The sequence below is a fragment of the Meles meles genome, chromosome 16 (assembly GCF_922984935.1).
Source record: "Meles meles chromosome 16, mMelMel3.1 paternal haplotype, whole genome shotgun sequence".
Classification (NCBI taxonomy): domain Eukaryota; kingdom Metazoa; phylum Chordata; class Mammalia; order Carnivora; family Mustelidae; genus Meles; species Meles meles.
In genome coordinates, this window is record NC_060081.1 from 55827813 (window position 1) to 55844899 (window position 17087).

General features: G+C 53.3%; 1 protein-coding gene across 2 annotated transcripts; it reads right to left on the minus strand.

Annotated features, from left to right (window-relative positions):
- Positions 1-4111: 4111 nt before the first annotated feature.
- TRIB3 (tribbles pseudokinase 3) lies at positions 4112-15829 on the minus strand. Of its 2 annotated transcripts, none has more exons than XM_045980182.1 (4): positions 15572-15829; positions 13535-13825; positions 10356-10648; positions 4112-6045 (listed from the first exon to the last, which is right to left on the minus strand). In XM_045980182.1, the coding sequence occupies exons 2-4, from the start codon at positions 13823-13825 to the stop codon at positions 5553-5555; spliced, it is 1077 nt and encodes a 358-aa protein (XP_045836138.1). In that variant the 5' UTR covers positions 15572-15829; the 3' UTR covers positions 4112-5552. The 2 variants fall into 2 exon arrangements, with proteins under 2 accessions (XP_045836138.1, XP_045836137.1); XM_045980181.1 differs by having other exon boundaries at positions 4118-6045; positions 15624-15829.
- Between the last annotated feature and the right edge of the window lie 1258 nt (positions 15830-17087).

Genomic DNA, 17087 nt, shown 5'->3' on the forward strand with positions numbered 1-17087 from the left:
GGACTGCCACCAAAAAAAAAAAAAAAAGTCATATTTCTTCATTTTCACAGCATTGCATTTGTTACCCCCATTAACCCAGCTCAGGGTAGGAGGGAACTACACAAGGGCGGGAATCCCATGTGTCAGGGATCATGGGGGCCACGGTAGAGGCTGGCTAACACATGTCAAATGAGACAGTGCAGACAAAGTGCTTAGAACCATGCCTGGCACGTGATGTATGCTCAGTAAACATTAACCTTCCCTAACAAGTGTCCTGCTTTGTTCTAGCCATGTAGGGTCTGCATAGCAACCGCTTTCATTTAGTCTTTCTACAAACACTTAATTGAGCAGCTCTGGGTGCCAGGCACTGTTCCAGGGGGAGACTGTTATGAACAAAACATAGTCCCTGGCCTTCTCTATCTCCCGCAAACAACAGAGATAGAGTGTTCTGCCAGGTGGGGCTAAGCGGTAAGAAGAACCACAGAGCCAGGTGAGGGGAGAGGTAAAGTCGGTACAACAGGCTTGGTGGCTCAGATCTGACCCCTGATAGAGACCTCTCAGACCTCTGAGCCCATCCTGGCATCCTGGTCAGGTGGAACTTATATCTATTTTATACCTGGGCTGGGGTCAAGCAAGCTCGGCAAAGAGCTGAAGTGAGCTCTGAGTTCCCCAAGGAGTCAGGATTTTTCCAGAATACAGAGGTTCTCCAAATCAGATGCTCGGAAGCATCTCCCAGGGAGCTTGCCTGATTGCACGAAGTCTGACTCACAGGTCAGAAATCAGCTTTGTAAACAAACACCCAGGGGACCGCCCTGCCACATCTAGGCTCTGTTCTTCGGGCTACACAGGTGCAGGGGAGGGCTGGCCCACTCTCACAGAGTCTCCAGGTCCAGCCTCAAAGGCCAGATGGGGCTTAGCCAAGCAGAGAGCAGGGGAACAGGGGAGGACCCAGAGACACCCAGCAATTTGTTCAGGGACCATAGCCCGCAGGGTCAGTTTTGGATACACAGTGGTCAACATCTTTGATCAAGTAGATCTCGTGCTGCCCATTAAAATAAATAAGTATAATAAAAAGCCATAAATTGGGGCACCTGGGTGGCTCAGTGAGTTAAAGCCTCTGCCTTCAGCTCAGGTCATGATCCCAGGGTCCTAGGATCGAGCCCCACAGCAGGCTCTCTGCTGGGCGGGGAGCCTGCTTCCCTCTCTCTCTGCCTGCCTCTCTGTCTACTTGTAATCTCTATCAAATAAATAAAAACTTTTTTTAAAAAACCATAAATCATTTTCAGCTCCTCTCATCCAGAGGGAGAATCTTTTTTCCCACCTCCCAAATCTGGCTGTGTGACAGGCTTTGGCCAATGGGACTTTTGCGGGTGTGACACCAGCATAGCTCCGCATTCGCATCTGTCCTCTCTTGCTGCTTTCTGAAACCCAAGACCACCAGGTGAGCGGGCTGCGGCTAAGCCTGCTGGAGAGAGACCTGGTGGAACAGAGGGCAGCCACCTAGCCCTGCCTCCTTGGAGCCTGCTGACTGACAGAATGACAGAGCAGGACACACTGCTGGGAGTGAGCCCGGGCGCCCTTCTAGTGGGGGCTGGCCGCCCCACTGTGAGTGAGCCAGCCCAGCTGGAGCCCAGCCTACACTGCTGACCCACAGAAGCAGGGACCACTGAGTTTTTCTGTTGGTAATGCAGCAAAGACTGCTGCAGCCTAGCTCCTGACCGACAGAAATTTCTTCCCCTCCTCTGGGGCAAATTTTCCTTAATCACGGTCATTAAACCTAACGGCCCAACAGACACACCCTGACTCACAAAGACATCACCCAGGAAGCTTCGTGTCTTGCTCAGTATAATCCAGTGTGAATCTGGCGGTCCTCCTCCTCTATCTTGTAGCGAGGGGAACTGTGTCCTCAAGATGCCTGCGAGAGAGGGGTAAGTTCACCAGCAACTCAATGGCCTCAGCCTAGAAGGGTTACACACACACACTATTCATTGGTCGGAACTGATCACGTGACTTGGGGGGCTGGTAGGGGAGCACCTGGAATATTTGATGATTCCCACCTTAGCAACAAAGAACTTACCACAGAGGTAATTAGTTTCTCTCTCTCTCTCTTTTTTCAAGATTTTATTTATTTCATGGAGAGACCGAGCATGGGAGAGGGGGACAGAGAGAGAGGGAGAAGCAGACCCCCTGCTGAGCAGGGAGCCCGACCAAGATCCTGACCTGAGGGGAGTGTAGCCACTTAACCAACTGAGCCCCTGGTTATTAGCTTCTTAATGGGTGCTTACCTGTTTAACATCTGGCTTCTCTATTAGGCTGAGTCCTTGAGCGGAGGGACCGCGTTTGCGTCCAATCTGGCTCCATGCCTGGCCTATAGCCTCCGTTCATAGTAGTGGTTGAATTGCGAAAGCGAATAATAATAGGGCAGGCCACAATATTATCTTTTGTGTTTAGCTCCCAGTTATAGAGAAAAACCCCAATTAAATTTCTTCTTTTTTTTTTAAGATTTTATTTATTTATTTGACAGAGAGAGATCACAAGTAGGCAGAAAGGCAGGCAGAGAGGCAGAGAGAGAGGAGGAAGCAGGCTCCCTGCGGAGCAGAGAGCCCGATGCGGGGCTCGATCCCAGGACCCTGAGATCATGACCTGAGCCGAAGGCAGCGGCTTAATCCACTGAGCCACCCAGGCACCCCCCCAATTAAATTTCTAATGGTCCCCGGCGTCTGGGTGGCTCAGTGGCTTAACTGGGTTAAGCCTCTGCCTGGCTCAGGTCATGATCTCAGGGTCCTGGGATCCAGCTCTCCATCAGGCTCTCTGCTCAGCAGGGAGCCTGCTTTTCCCCCTCGCCCCACCCTCCTCCCACTCTGCCTGCCTCTCTGCCTACTTGTGATCTCTCTCTGTGTCAAATAAATAAATAAAATTTTTAAAAAAAATTTTCCTATAGTCCCTCACTTGCAGTAATATACATGTATCCCAGTTGATATTGTAAAACATTAACAATGATCATTATATGTATATAAACGGAACATGAAAGTCCTCACCGACTGCATCCGGGTGTGGCCACATGCATTACTTGGTGAGAGTGGATTTTGCATTTTTCTGTGCCAGTTTTCATGCGGCTGCCTCTGAGCCACATTGGCATATGTTCCTGCTTCGGGGGTCCCTGGGTGACTCAGTCAGTTAATTGTCTGCCTTAGGCTCAGGTCACGATCTCAGAGTCCTGGGATAAGGCCCTGCATTGGGCTCCCTGCTCAGTGGGGAGTCTGTTTCTCCTTCTCTCCCTATCCTTCTGCTCGTGCTCTCTCACTCTCGCTCTCAAATAAATAAATAAAATGTTTTTTAAAAAGTTCCTGCTTCAAGGCAAAACTGGGTGAGTCTTTTTCTCTGGTGTGTGGTCTTGGCTGAGTCTTCTGCTCTCTAATCTAAACCACATTTTTCCTAGCTGTGAGATGACAAGCGAATTCACCTATAAGGATTGCGTGAGAATTCAAGTCCCACCATGTAATGTAGATAATAAGTTAGTACAGTACTAACTTGTACCACTGGGCACCCCCATTTTATATGAGTTTGTGTCCCTTCCCCTCACTCCACTGGTACCAGAGAGGACACTCAGTGAGGGAACTGGGACTGTTCATGTGCATGGTTCCAACTGTTCTTTGGAAGCCGGGAGGGGAAAGAAGCAAGCTTGGGGCCCTGTCCACGGCAATCCTGGCTGCAGAGAGAGGAAGCTGACTTGTCCGTCTATCAGTTAGCTTTTGTTGTGTAACAAAATACCCTAAAACTCAGTGGCTTAAAACAAAGATCTCTTTATTTAGTTCACAAACCTGTGGCAAGTTCTCTGGTCTCGGCCAGCCTGACTGATCTGTCCATTTGCAGGCTGGTAGCTGGATGATCTTGGACGGTCTCCCTCACCTGTCTGCAGCCAGCCATCACCTTAACCGGCACACCTCGGTTCTCCTCGTGCTTTCTCCCATTACCTCCTCCCAGAATTTGGTTTTGCTGAGGTGATGCTCCCCCTCCCACACGGAGCAGGAGCCTCAGGGAGGCTGTACCCACTCCTGGTTAATTCTGGTACCCTCATTTCCCTGCTGGTGATTGGTCAAGAAAGGACACGTGACTCAGCCCTGGCCAAGGACATCTGTGCAAATGTCTGCTAGGAGGGCTTCTGGGAAAAGTTTTCCCCATCCCAAGAAAGAGTTCTGGGGGTGATAGTAACAGTTAACCTTTATTGAGGGTTTAAGTGCTTTTCAGGAAATAACTCACTCAGCTCTCGTGAGTTGGTGGGCACTGTTGCCCTCATTCTACAGAAGGGTAAGCCAAGGTATACAACAGAGCAGTTAAGACACTTGAGGGTCAGCGAGTGAGTGGACTTAATTCCAGGCAGCCTGACTCCAGAGGACTGAGTCCTCCGGGGCTACAATGTCACACACCCCCCCTCCTGCTTTCTCTGGTCACAGGACAGCTGTGGCCATTGTGTCCATAGTCACCAGGGACAACAGCAGAGAGAGAATGAGCCCGGGGGGGCCAGTCCTTGCTGACAGCTCTGAGAGCTGAATCAGCCAGCCCCTCTTGACTTTTTGCTTTGTGTGAAATTTCCTTCTTTCCCCTCTGCCCAGGGTTTCAGTTACTTGCAGCCAAAAAATACCCTAACAGAGACGCCAGTGCCTCCAGAAGGAACAGAGGGCGTGCGCAAAACCCACTGGGCTGCAGGAAATCTGTTCTCACAAACCACAAGCCTCCGGCCTCGCCACAGGGCAAGGAACACTGGTAAGAGATGGGGAGGAGAGGCTCAAACAAATGTCCCAGGAGACATTAAAATAACTCATAACTCCTTTATTAGGCAAAAGGTAAAAATATATTCTTATGGCATTCAAAACCCATAGTGTTGTTCCAAAACCCTGGCTTGAGACTTGCCAGGAGGAAGACCCTGCCTCCTCTAACCCCAAACTCTGGTGCTCGGCCAGAGGTGGACAGCCGTGGACCCTCATTCCAAAGCACTCCTTGAGTTAGATGAGGACCAGCCTCCCAGTTTGAGCTAGTGAGCCTCCAGCCTGAATCCTGGGCTCAGGCCTGGATGGAGAAGGCAGAGCTGCTGGGAGCACAGATCCCACCCCGGCCTGGGCTCTGGAGTCCTGAGTTGTGAGGGAGAGGCCTGAAGCCTTTGGCACAGCAATTTGTGAGAGGGACTGTCCCAGGTCAGAAGGGCCTAGGCACCAGCTCAAGTGGGTGCTGACACCTGTAAGGAGAGGGCCCCGTGTGGACACTGACCTGCGGGCGTGGAGAAGTGTGGGGAGCTCTGGGAGCAAGAGTTTGCCTTTCGTTCACTGCTGTGTCCCCAGCACCCAGAACAGGGCGTGGCACACAGTGAACTCCCAAGAAGGATGTGTTAAATGCACGGGCCTGTGTGCGCAGGTGCGAGGAAACACACAGGTGTGCGTACAGCACAGTCCACACACGCCTCTTCCCTTCTCTCTTCCAGAAGGCACTAAGGTTTGGCTCAGTGCAAAAAAGGCAGGAGAGAGCTTGGAGACACCCCAAACTCGGTCCAATGTTTGCGGCTGAGAGTCCAAGGCTACCTAGCCATACAGACCCACTTCTCCTCCTCCCTCCTCTTCCTCAGCCTCCTCCAACCCCGGCCCTTCGGGGACCACCTGGTCAGCCTCCCAGAGGCGGGATCTGGATGGAGCTGAGGGGATCGCGTTCTCCCGCAGCCAGGGGTGCAGCAGGATGCCCGTGGCGGTGAGCCGCTCCGCCGGCTCCCGTCGAAGGAGGCAGCGGACCAGGCAGCGGGCAGCAGCCGAGAGGCCCTGCGGCAGGGCAAAGGCACCACGGCGGATCTTGCCAAAGAGCAGGACAGGCTCTGAGTCCTGGAAGGGGTAGTGGCCAGCCAGCATGGTGAAGAGCGCCACGCCCAGGCTCCACACGTCGGCAGCCTTGCCCGAGTAGCAGGCCCTGGAGCTGAGGATCTCCGGTCCCACGTAGGCCGGGCATGCGTGCTTGTCCCATAGGGAGTCGTCGGGCCCGGTCAGCACACAGGCGTCCTCCAGGTTCTCCAGCACCAGCTTTGTCCTGTGGCAGGGGGAGAGAGACAGTGGGGTCAGCTCCCGTGGGGAACCCCAGGCCACCCCCACACACTCTCACCCTTAATGGCACCCACTTCCTGAGAGCCTGCCGGCATTTGGCAGACTTGAGCCCGTCCTGTGAGACTGGTTGGTTGATGGCATTTTACACACGAGGAGGCCCAGGCTCAGAGATATTGAGTCATTTCTCAAGGCCACAGAGCAATTGAGTGTGAACTAGGATTCTGAGAAGAGCACACTTCCCAACAGTCCCTTGGGGAAGTGGCTGAGGGGTCCGAGGGCACCAAGCCTCTCTTAAACCAGAGGCAAACTTAGGGTCCAGGCAGGTAATAAAGTGACAGAAATCAGAAGTGGGGACCAAGCCAAACACCTCAGCACAAACCCTGTCTAAAAAGGGCACCACTAACATTACCGTCAATGTTCTGGAATGTTCATGGGGAACCTGATCCAGAGCTAACTAAGCTCATTACCTGGTCCATCTCATTTCATCCTCACACAACCTGTGAGGAAGACGCCATTTAGAGCCACAGGGCACGGGGCTGGAAATGTGAACCCTGGCTCTCACCCACCCAGAGCCGCTGCTATGAACCACTCAATACTCCCAAGGGGGCCCCGTGTTCCCGTTTTTCCCCAAGAGAAGCCAGAAATCATGTTAATGAAAAAACCCAATTTTTGAAATGTTGGCAACCAATTTCAATTAAAAACAAATGAACATGTATGTGGTGCAAAGAAAAAAAAGTGTGTGTAGCCCGCCATTTGCAACTTCCACCTTAAACAATTCCCAGAGAACATTCTATGTTACTCAAGTATAACCATTCTGTTACCAATGCCATTTTTTTTTTTATTACCACTGCTATTAAGATTATCCTATGACACCACTTCCTGGCTGCCTGCTGGCATTTGAAAAAAATCAAGGCTCAGGCAGGTAAAGCCATTGCTCAAGGCCAAAGAGCAGGTAGTAAGAAGAAACCAAGATTCGAAGCCGGGTCTGTCTCCATCAGCCCTCTTCCACAAACATTCTACAACGTGTGCTTCTCAAACGGCTTTAAAAAGACAAGGAAGCACTTTCTCACCTTGGGAGGTCTGCGGGTGATGCTACTCAGCCTAGGTAAAAAATTATTTGAAGGGGCACCTGGGTGGCTCGGTGGGTTAAAGCCTCTGCCTTCGGCTCGGGTCATGATCCCTGGGTCCTGGGATTGAGCTCCGCATAGGGCTCTCTGCTCAGCAGGGAGCCTGCTTCCTTTCCTCTCTCTCTGCCTGCCTCTCTGCCTACTTGTAATCTCTCTCTGTCATATATATAACATATATATATAAATATATATATATATATAAATATATATATAAATATTTATTATATATTTATATATATATAATATATATATATATAAATATTTATTATATATTTATATAAATATATATATTTATAAATATATATATATATTTATATATATTATATATATATAACATTTATATATATAAAATATATAAAATCTTTTTAAAAATTATTTGAAGCTGTGTATTAGCTTAAAAGTCATAAAACTTATATTCTACTTCTTACTAAAGGCATGTTCATTTTCATATAAAATGTAGAAGGAGAGAAGGAACTAGAAAATGACTCTGAGGTCAGCATCACAATAGGAACTGCTAGGGGCAAGGCAAAGGCCCAACGAAAATGCTCAGGCAAGTTTGAGGAGAAACCGTATTTACACGCATAGCCTCGAAGTACATATATATGTATGTGCGTTTAAAGACTTTATTTTATTTTTGTTTTAGAAAGAGCACTAACAGGGAGAGGGGCACGGGAGGGGGAGAGAAGCAGACACCTTGCTGAATGCGGAGCCTGACACGGGGTTCAATCTCATCACCCTGAGATCATGACCTGAGCAGAAATCAAGAGTTGGAGGCTTAACCGACTGAGCCACCCAGGTGCTGCCCTCCCCCCCAACCCAAGGTATTTATTAACTAGAAAGGGTAAATTAGGAACCATACAGTGGAGAAACTTGGCAGACACCATCTTAACCAAATAACTGGGGTTAACATCACGTGTCTCCTGACACGCACGGTGTGCTGAGAAGAGCCTATCATTCCTGTGATACTCTTTTTTTTTTTTTAATTTTATTTATTTATTTGAGAGACAGAGGGTGCACATGCGTGTGTGAGTTGGGAGAGAGGGAGGGAGAATCTCAAGCAGACTCAGCACTGCGTGCAGAGTCCTACCTGGGGCTCCACGCAGGGCTCCATCTCAAGACCCCAAGATCAGGACCCGAGCCAAAACCAAGAGTCAGACACCCAACTGACTGAGTCACCCAGACAGCCTTCCTGATGATACGGTTGCCCAAAATGCACAACATCAGTCTCACCATGAGAAAAACATCCATCACATCCAAGTTGAGGGGCAATGTCTAAAATAACTAACTGGTACTCTCCCAAAGTATCAAAGTCAAGGAGAACAAGGAAAGACTAAGGGAGGGTTTCAGACTGGAGGAGACTAAGGAGACAGGACAACTGAATATTGGCCAGGGTCCTAGATTGGATCCTGGCGAGAAAACTGGTATTAGTGGGAAGCTAGTGAAATCAGAATCAATCCATGGTTTAGTGAATAGTACTGGACCAAGATTAATTTTTTAGTTTTTTGGTGTTTTGTTTTGTGAAAGAAAGAGAGAGGGAAGGAGAGAGAGAGAGAGAAAGCGAGAGAAGGAGAGAGATTTTTTTTTTAAGATTTTATTTATTTATTTGACGGAGAGAAACCACAAGTAGGCAGAGAGGCAGGCAGAGAGTGAGGGGGAAGCAGGCTTCCCACTGAGGAGAGAGCTGATGTGGGGCTCGATCCCAGGATCCTGAGATCATGACCTGAGCTGAAGGCAGAGGCTTAACCCACTGAGCCACCCAGGCGCCCCATAAGATTATTTATTTATTTATTTGACAGAGAGAAAGAGAGAGAGATCACATGTAGGCAGAGAGGCAGGCAGAGAGAGAGCAGGAAGCAGGCTCCCTGCTGAGCAGAGATCCCAATGTGGGGCTTGATCCCAGGACTCCAAGATCATGACCTGAGCTGAAGGCAGAGCTTAACCCACTGAGCTACCCAGGTGCTAATTTTTCTAAAAGTATTTCAAAAAGTTTAAGATGTGCAGTGGGAGGGCGCCTGGGTGGCTCAGTGGGTTAAGCCTCTGCCTTCGCCCAGGTCATGATCCCAGGCTCCTGGGATCGAGTCCCGCATCAGGCTCTCTGCTCAGCAGGGAGCCTGCCTCCTCCTCTCTCTCTGCCTGCCTCTCTGCCTACTTCTGCCTACTTGTGATCTCTATCTGTCAAATAAATAAATAAAAAATCTTAAAAAAAAGAACAAAAATATAAAAAAAAAAAAAAAAAAAAGATGTGCAGTGGGAGGTGGCCACCTGGCTGGCTCAGTTGGAACAGCATGCGACTCTTGATCTTGGGGTCAGGAGTTTGATTCCCCATGTTGGGTGTACAGATTATTTAAAAAAATAAATAAAACAAAATGTGCAATGAGGTCGCCCTCCTTCCCCCAACACACACACACACACACACACACACACACACACACACACACACACAAATCTTGCCACGTAATCCATGCCCCTGATAGCTATTCATGTGGACCTTACCGGCTTGCCGTGCTCCCTGGCACACCCTGCTCACCCCCCAGAAGGCTGGAGGAGGGGAAAGCATGCCAGGCCCCCCTCTGCTCCCTCCCTCCCTCCAAGATCACGGATTCCATTTCACAGGAAAGTTCCCATGTGAGGAACCTCAGGGCCCCTTGTGGCTTGTTGTCTGTGGCCCTGGCTTCACAGTCCAGTCCTTTCCCCCACCAGTGGGAAAACTGAGGTCCAGAGACCCCGAGTCACCCAGAGTCAGCAGCTATGGGCAGCCAGGCCTCCTGCCTCTCAAGCTCAGGGTCACATCTGGATTCAGTCTCAGCTGTACTATCCATTTCACTGTGGAATCTTGGGGGTAACTTGACTTCTCTGGGCCTGTTTCCTCCCCCTGCTTATGGGAACAAGAACAGTGCCCACCTCATCTTTGTAAGCGCCCCACGGAGTCAGACAGCGCAGCCAAGCTCTTCATCACCGTTGTCTGTTATGACTGTCACAGACACAGTGCCGCAGCCCAGGGGGCTTTTCATTTCAAAAGCCAAGCTTTTCCCGGGAACCAGACAGAGGAGCCAGTCGAGGCTTCTCCATTTCTTTGTGTAAGTTTCTTTGACTTCGTGGGCCTCACTTTCCCCATCATGGCCCATCTCTTAGGTATGTCCGTGAGGAGGGTCTCCGGAACCACACTCACCTCTCGTGGTCGGTGAAGACAAAGCGCCGCAGCTTGAGATCGCGCAGGACCAGCCCGTGCTGGTGACAGTGTGCCAGGGCGGCGGCCATCTGGCGGAAGAGCGCGGCGGCTTCGGGCTCCGGGAGGCGGCGGCGGCGACGCACCAGGCTGTGCATGTCCCCGTGGGACCGCCGGAAGAAGGTGTACAAGTGGCGGGGGCCTGCCAGGACGTCGGTGGGCCGGGCCACGTGTCCTCGCGGGGGCAGCCGCCAGTAGGGTTCCAGAACCGCGGTGGCCTCGCGGACCGGGTACACCTGTGGGGGGGGGGGGGGCTTGGCATGAGCACAGGTGCCAACGGGGGTCGGGGTGGGGGGTGCCAGCTGGCCTGAGAAACAGTCAGAGCCAAGCGTTTAGGCAGTACTGTGTGCTAGGCCCTGGACTGGATGCTCCAGCAGCAAGCAACCCCCAACCCGCCCCCCGCCTTGGTCGCTGGACACCCGCCTTTGGCCCAGGTCATAATCCCAGCGTCCTGGAATGAAGCTGCATGTAGGGTTCCCTGCTCAGCAGGAAGTCTGATTCTCCCTCTCCTACGCCCCCTGCTTGTGTTCCCACTCTCCCTCTCTCTCTCTGTCAAATAAATAAAATCTTAAAAAAAAAAAAAAAAAAAGGAAGGGGGCACCTAGTTGAAAAAGGTCTAAACGCGATACTGGGGAAGTGACCTGAATGATTCAGAGATGCCCATGGGGTAAGCTTTCCAGGTGGGGGACAGGGGCGGTGCAAAGGCAAGAAAGCTTGAATTGCTCGAGAAAAAACCCGCCCCAGATCAGTTCAGCTGGAGCAGGGAGGGATGAGGGGCAGCAGTGCAAGTGGCGAGGTTGTCAGAAAATGTGCTAGGGGCTGTATGGACATCAGATGGGAGCCCTGCGGCAGCCCCAAAAGCTGTGTTCTGTTTTCCTGCTGGTTCAGACTGCTGTTCAGAGAAGCAAGGGCACTTGTTGGAGCCAGTACAGCCGAACAGAGGCAGCGCTGGAAGACTCACTCAGTCTGCCTTTAACCCTTCCCCTGTTATGTTCTGCCACACAGAAAATAAACCAATAAAGCACATACATATTTAATTCATGAAAAAACATGTAAGCATGTCTTAAAACAACACACAGTTGGGTGGCAGGCATGGAAGAAAGAATCCAAAAAACAGAGACTACTTTTTTTTTTTTAAGTCAGGGCAAGCACGTTCCTGCCTCTGTACATCTGCATTGCCTGTCCTGCTTCCTGGATGCTCTTGCCTCGCTACCCACAGGGCCGGCTCCCCCAGCTCACACAAGTCACTGCTCACATGTCATCTCCTTGGAGAGTCCTTCCTGGACTAAAATCACCTGCTCCCCCACAGTCCTCGTCCCCCTCTCTCTCAGCTCCTGGCTTTTCCTCCAAAGCACTTACGATCACCTGGCCCAGGATCAGCCTTCCCTTGTGCTGTATTTTACTTATTCCCTTGTTTCCTGTCCATGTCCTCCACTAGAGCATCAGCCTGATGACAGCAGAACTCTATCTTGGAACCACAGCCCGGTGCACGGTGTGTAGGGTGCTCAGTGAACGTTTGTTGAATGAATGAATGAATGAATGAATAGGTGATTATCTACAGACAGGACGGCGATCCTTCTACGCACTGAGCAGAGAAGGCTATGTGGAAATGGCGGGGCAGCCCCAAGGCTCCCGCTAGCATGGGGATAAGCATGTGCCAGGAGACCCCCCTAAATGTTTCTGAGTAACTGGGTCTATGAGAAAGCACGGTGCTTCCGGCTTGAGCCTGCTTTGGTCATGGATTCCCCTCCCCAGCAGGAACAGAAGAAAACCTGTAATGTTGCAGGAAAAGGAGCCAGAGTTCAGGGATTCCTTAGAGCACCTGGGGCAGAGCACTGGGGACCTGCAGGGGGCAGCCCAGAGCCCAGGTAAAGCCGATGGCTGGTCCATAGGTCTGCCTCTACCCCCCTGCCCACTGCACCCCTCCCACCCAGCAGGAGCCAGTTGCCACTGCTCCCAGGAGGAGGCTTTGGTCCACCTGCTTCTCTGTGCATTACTAAAGGAACTCGGGCCCTCTTCTTCCAGTCTCCTGTGTAGCTGGGTCTCCTGTATCTTCCTTGCCCTGCCCACCAGGAGCAAAGCCACCCTGCTGTGTCTGAAACCCGTGTCCTAGCATGGGGCCACAGCCCTGGGCTCAGTCTCACCTTTGACACCCCCTGGCTTTGTGACCACAGTTTTATGAGCCTCAGTATCCCCTATCTGAAAAATGGGCCAACAATAGTAACTACCTCACAGACTGTGTGAAGACTGGAAGAGATTACACACACTAAGCCATCAACGTAGTACCCAGTGCACAGTGACTACCTATTATTGTAGTTCTTCACCTCTGTCTTTTTAGGCTACAACCTGCCAATGTCCCATGGGCCTGACCCTGCCCATTTCCTGATTTCTGCCAAGAACCCTGGCCTTCACCCTAGGAGCCAGGCCCAATACAATGAGTTTTCGTGCTCGGCCCTTCCTTCTTGACCCCAGTCTTCCCATCTGTGAAATGGTCACAGGCTAGGCCCAATGACCTCCAGGTCCTTCCCTCCTGGGAAGGAGTTCTGATGTCTACCCGACCTTACCCTTCCCATGTGCAAATATCTTCAGTGCCCCCCCCACCCCCTCACCCCCACCCCAGCCCAGTGTGAGCTCCTTTCTTATGCTTTCACAACTGGTGGCCGGCAGCCCTCATCTCCTGCCCCTCTCCACTCTGGCCATGGTGAAGTCCTTTGAACTCCCTGGTGGCTCGCTTGTTCCTGCTCCTCTAGGCCCCTGCACCACTGCCTCCCCTGCCTGCATCTCCATTCTCCCACTTCTTCCTGGCTAACTTCTGCTCAGCCTTTTCTGATATCCCCCTTGAACACACTGGAGGCTCCCACTCTGTGCTCCCACAGCGCCTAAACTCCTCCCCTCTGGTATGTATCATACTATGGGCCTATACTGTGCATTCCCCAGGGCTGGGCATGTCAGGTTTAGCCCTCTGGTCTCAGCCCAGGCCAGGCCTGACACAGGGCTGGGGGCTCACTGGCTGCTTCCCCAATAAACACAGGAACAAAGTAACCCAAAGGACGCCTCCTCCCTGACAATCCTCTAGAGCAAAGAGGAGGGGGGTGGGGCAGGGAGTGCCCCAGAAGACCTACCTTGCAGGTGTACTCAGTGCCAGTGGGGCAGTGCAGGGCACGGTAGGCCCGGCCGCCTTCCTCGGGCTCCAGCAGGACATAGGGCCCAAGCCGGGAGGCAGTGGTCACAGCGAGGGCCCGGGCTGGAGCAGTGGGTGGGCTCAGAGGCAGCAGGCAGGGAGGCAGCGGGGGCTGGGGTCCCCTTCGAGCTTGTTTGCGGGTGGGACTCTCTTTGTCTAGGTCATTGTCCAACTCCAACCGCTTTCTCCTGGAGGGGGCGCCCGCAGGAGCTGCCAGGGGGGTGGCTCGCATCTACAAAGAAGGGGAAAAAGCACTAAGGGAGGCTGTTCAGTGGCCCCCCCTTCTTCCCTTGCTCTTACAGAGGGGGACTTGGCAGTCTGCACTGAACTGACAAATGTACTTACCCTTAACTGGGTGTCGCACTTCTGGGAATTTTTCCTCCCATTAAAATGCTCGCCAAAATCTTAAACACATGAAGGGCTGTTCAGGAGAGCCTTGTATCTAATAGCAAAAGGCCGTAAACACCCCCAAATAGCCAGCAGCAGGGGGCTGGTTCAACATGGGCTGCCTCAGGAGGGAGACCCCCACACTGAATGAAAGGCCATAATCCCAGTGCGGCAAGGATGCAAGAGAAGGTGGATGTAGACAGATATGCCTGGGTTCTAGTCCTGGCTCACACCTTTCCTGGCTGGGAAGCCCTGGGCAAGTCCTGCAGTCTCCCCCAGTCTCAGGCCCTCATCTGTCAAGTGGGAGCAGCATTCCAAGCCCATAGAATTTTTACAACGATGAAATGAAAACACAAATAATTCAGAGTGACCCTGTTGCGGGGGATGGGGTCCGAAAATGGTCACCACCGGCGGTCCATTGCTACTACTATTCACGGCCGAAGGTGCTGCAGTGCTCTTCTGGGGACTGTCCCTGGGGTGGCTCTCCCCCGGCCATGGCAGCACTCCAGGCTACTTTTGTATCCATGCCTCAGAGGCTGGTAAGGCCCGGGATAAGCTCCAGCCGCAGGTGGACTAACTGAGCAAGGGACTGCGTAGGCCACACTGCTGGGAGGAGAATCTCCGCCATAGGTTGGAGATAGCCCCTCATATCTACTTCTCGCCCTTTCCCAACACCTCTGGGGGAACAGGCAGGTCATACTAAACACACACTCACAGAAACCAGAGCAGACAGGTGCGCACACACCCCTCAAAACCCTAGTTTGTCCCAGCCAGCTAGCTGAGACACCAACCTCAAGGGCAGAGAGGGGCACGGCCTTCATCAAGTGACACACACTTCATCCTCCGTGGGCAAGTGTGCCAGGCACCCACACACATTGCTGTCCCAACGATCACGCACCTCACTGCATGACTGATAACAGTAAGGTCACTGGCACGGTCTGACACGTGCCCCATCGCCCTCCGCGGCTTTGCCCCGCCTCCCCCAGCCAGGCTCCTCCGGTGGGAGCGGAAGCGCCGGGCGGAGGGTGCCTGGAGGCTGAGGATTCAGCGGAAACCGAGCGGCGGGAGGGGAAGAAGCAAGGGAAGGAGGCTCGGCCCCAGGGCTGCGAGAAGGGGCGGGCGTGGGCCCCCGCCCCGCACACCCCAGGGTCCGCAGGGACAAAACACACGCGCGCACAGTACAACCTGCGACCTGCAGCCACAGCGCCAGGTGCACACCTGCGCCCGGCGCTCCGTGCGCTCCCGGGGCCCGCACCTCGCGCGGGGCATCCTCGCTTCCACTCGCCCCGAACCCGCCCCCGGGGCACCCCAGCTCGGCCCCAGCCGTATCCCCCGCTCGGCCGACACCTGCCACCAAGTACGCAGCGCTCCCCACAGCTCGCACCGCCTGCCGACACACACACCCCCCCCCCACGCCCGCAGGCTCAGCCTACAGCGACACAGACCCTACAGAGTCCCCCCCACCGCAGACAGGCCCCTCGCACACACGCGTCCCCCGCCCCACACTCACAGCTTGGGGCGACACTCCCACACCTCTGTCCCCGCCTCCCTCCACCCCTCGGATACCTCCGCCACCTTCGCCAGGACTCACCCTCCCACCCGCCGGCTCCCGGCCCCAGCCCCTCTCGGGCCCCGCTGGATACCTTGCCCGGGGCGTGCGGCAGGATCCGGAGTCGCCGGGGCACTCCCACGTGGCCGGGAGCCCGCTGCGAAGCGACCGAGCTCCGAGCTCGGGACCTCGGCCCCCGGCAGCCGGACACGTGTGGAGCCGCCGGCGCTTCCGCGGCGAGTGTCTCCAGGCGCCAGCGCAGGCTCCGGCCCCGGCCGGGGTGATGCAAACCTGTGCTAATCGGCCACCGCCTGATGCGCTCGGGCCGGGGATTGCACCATCCCCCGGGCTCCGCCCCTGGGGTCACCGCCCCAGCGCGCCCCGCCCCGCCCCTCTCGCCTCGCGGGTCCTCCTGCGGTGTCTGGGCTCCACCTCCTCCCCCACCTGCCCCGCGCAGACACCCCCTACTGGCTCTCCCGATCACCTTGGGAAGAGCAGTTTACTTTTCTGAGCCTCAGTTTCCCCGTACGTGAAATGGAAGAACATCCTTCTCTCCGAGGATGCAGAGGAGAAAAAGAGCAAACAGTGACAGTTTCCGGGTGCTTTACTGTTTACAAACCGTTGCCTTATGAACTTTAGGAGGACCCTGGGCTATCAGGAAGCTCCGTTCACCAGTCCTACTAAGGGGTAGCCTGAGGCCCAGCACTGGGAAAGCAGCCCAGGAGCTCTGCAAAGACTGGAGACTTAGGAGCTGACTCCAGCGCCAAAGAGCTAGTGTGGTCGCCTGGGGAGGCCTGAGGTCGGGCAGACTTCAAAGCGTTCATTGGATAGAGGCAGTGCAGCCTCCCACCTTTGCACAGACGCACTGGGCAACGTCAGGAAAGCTACTTCAAAGCCTCCTGGAGCTTTGGCCCTGCTCTGTAAAATGGGCTTATAGGAGTCTCACTTTGTAAGAGGTTTGCTGGGACAAAAGGCTTAGAACTATGTGGACATCCTAAGTGCTCAGTAAATAGATAGGAGGCTCGGAGAGGGGAAGGCACCCAAAACGGGGATTTTACCCCAAGCCTAGGAGGCCCTGGGGCCACTTGCTATTTGGTGAAGCATCCCTATGCAGCCCTAGGGGTCTGGCACTTTCCTGGGAAATCCCTTTTAGGTCTTCCTGTCTGAAGGCACCAGGGTCCAAAAATAACTCCTTCAGGCAGAGGTTGGATGAACCATAGGTGGTTACCTTTGTTTCTCAGGTTCTGGAGCCCCAGGGACCAGCTCACCTGTGTTCAGGACCTTCAGGGCTCACCAAGGTATTCTGGGATCTCATTTAGCCCTGGAGACTCCCCTGCCAGGGAGGGACTAATGAACTCATTTTCTACACCAGGACATCTAGACTCAAGTGGAAAATCCCACAGCGATAAGGGACAAAGAAAGGGGGGGTTGGTTGTTTTCTGAACTTCTCTATGAAATCAGCACTGTGCTGGGTTTGCTCAGACATTCCTAACTTGGTTCATGCTGTGTCAGACCATGTTCTGAATGCTGGGGACTCGGCAGTGACAAGATTGACCCA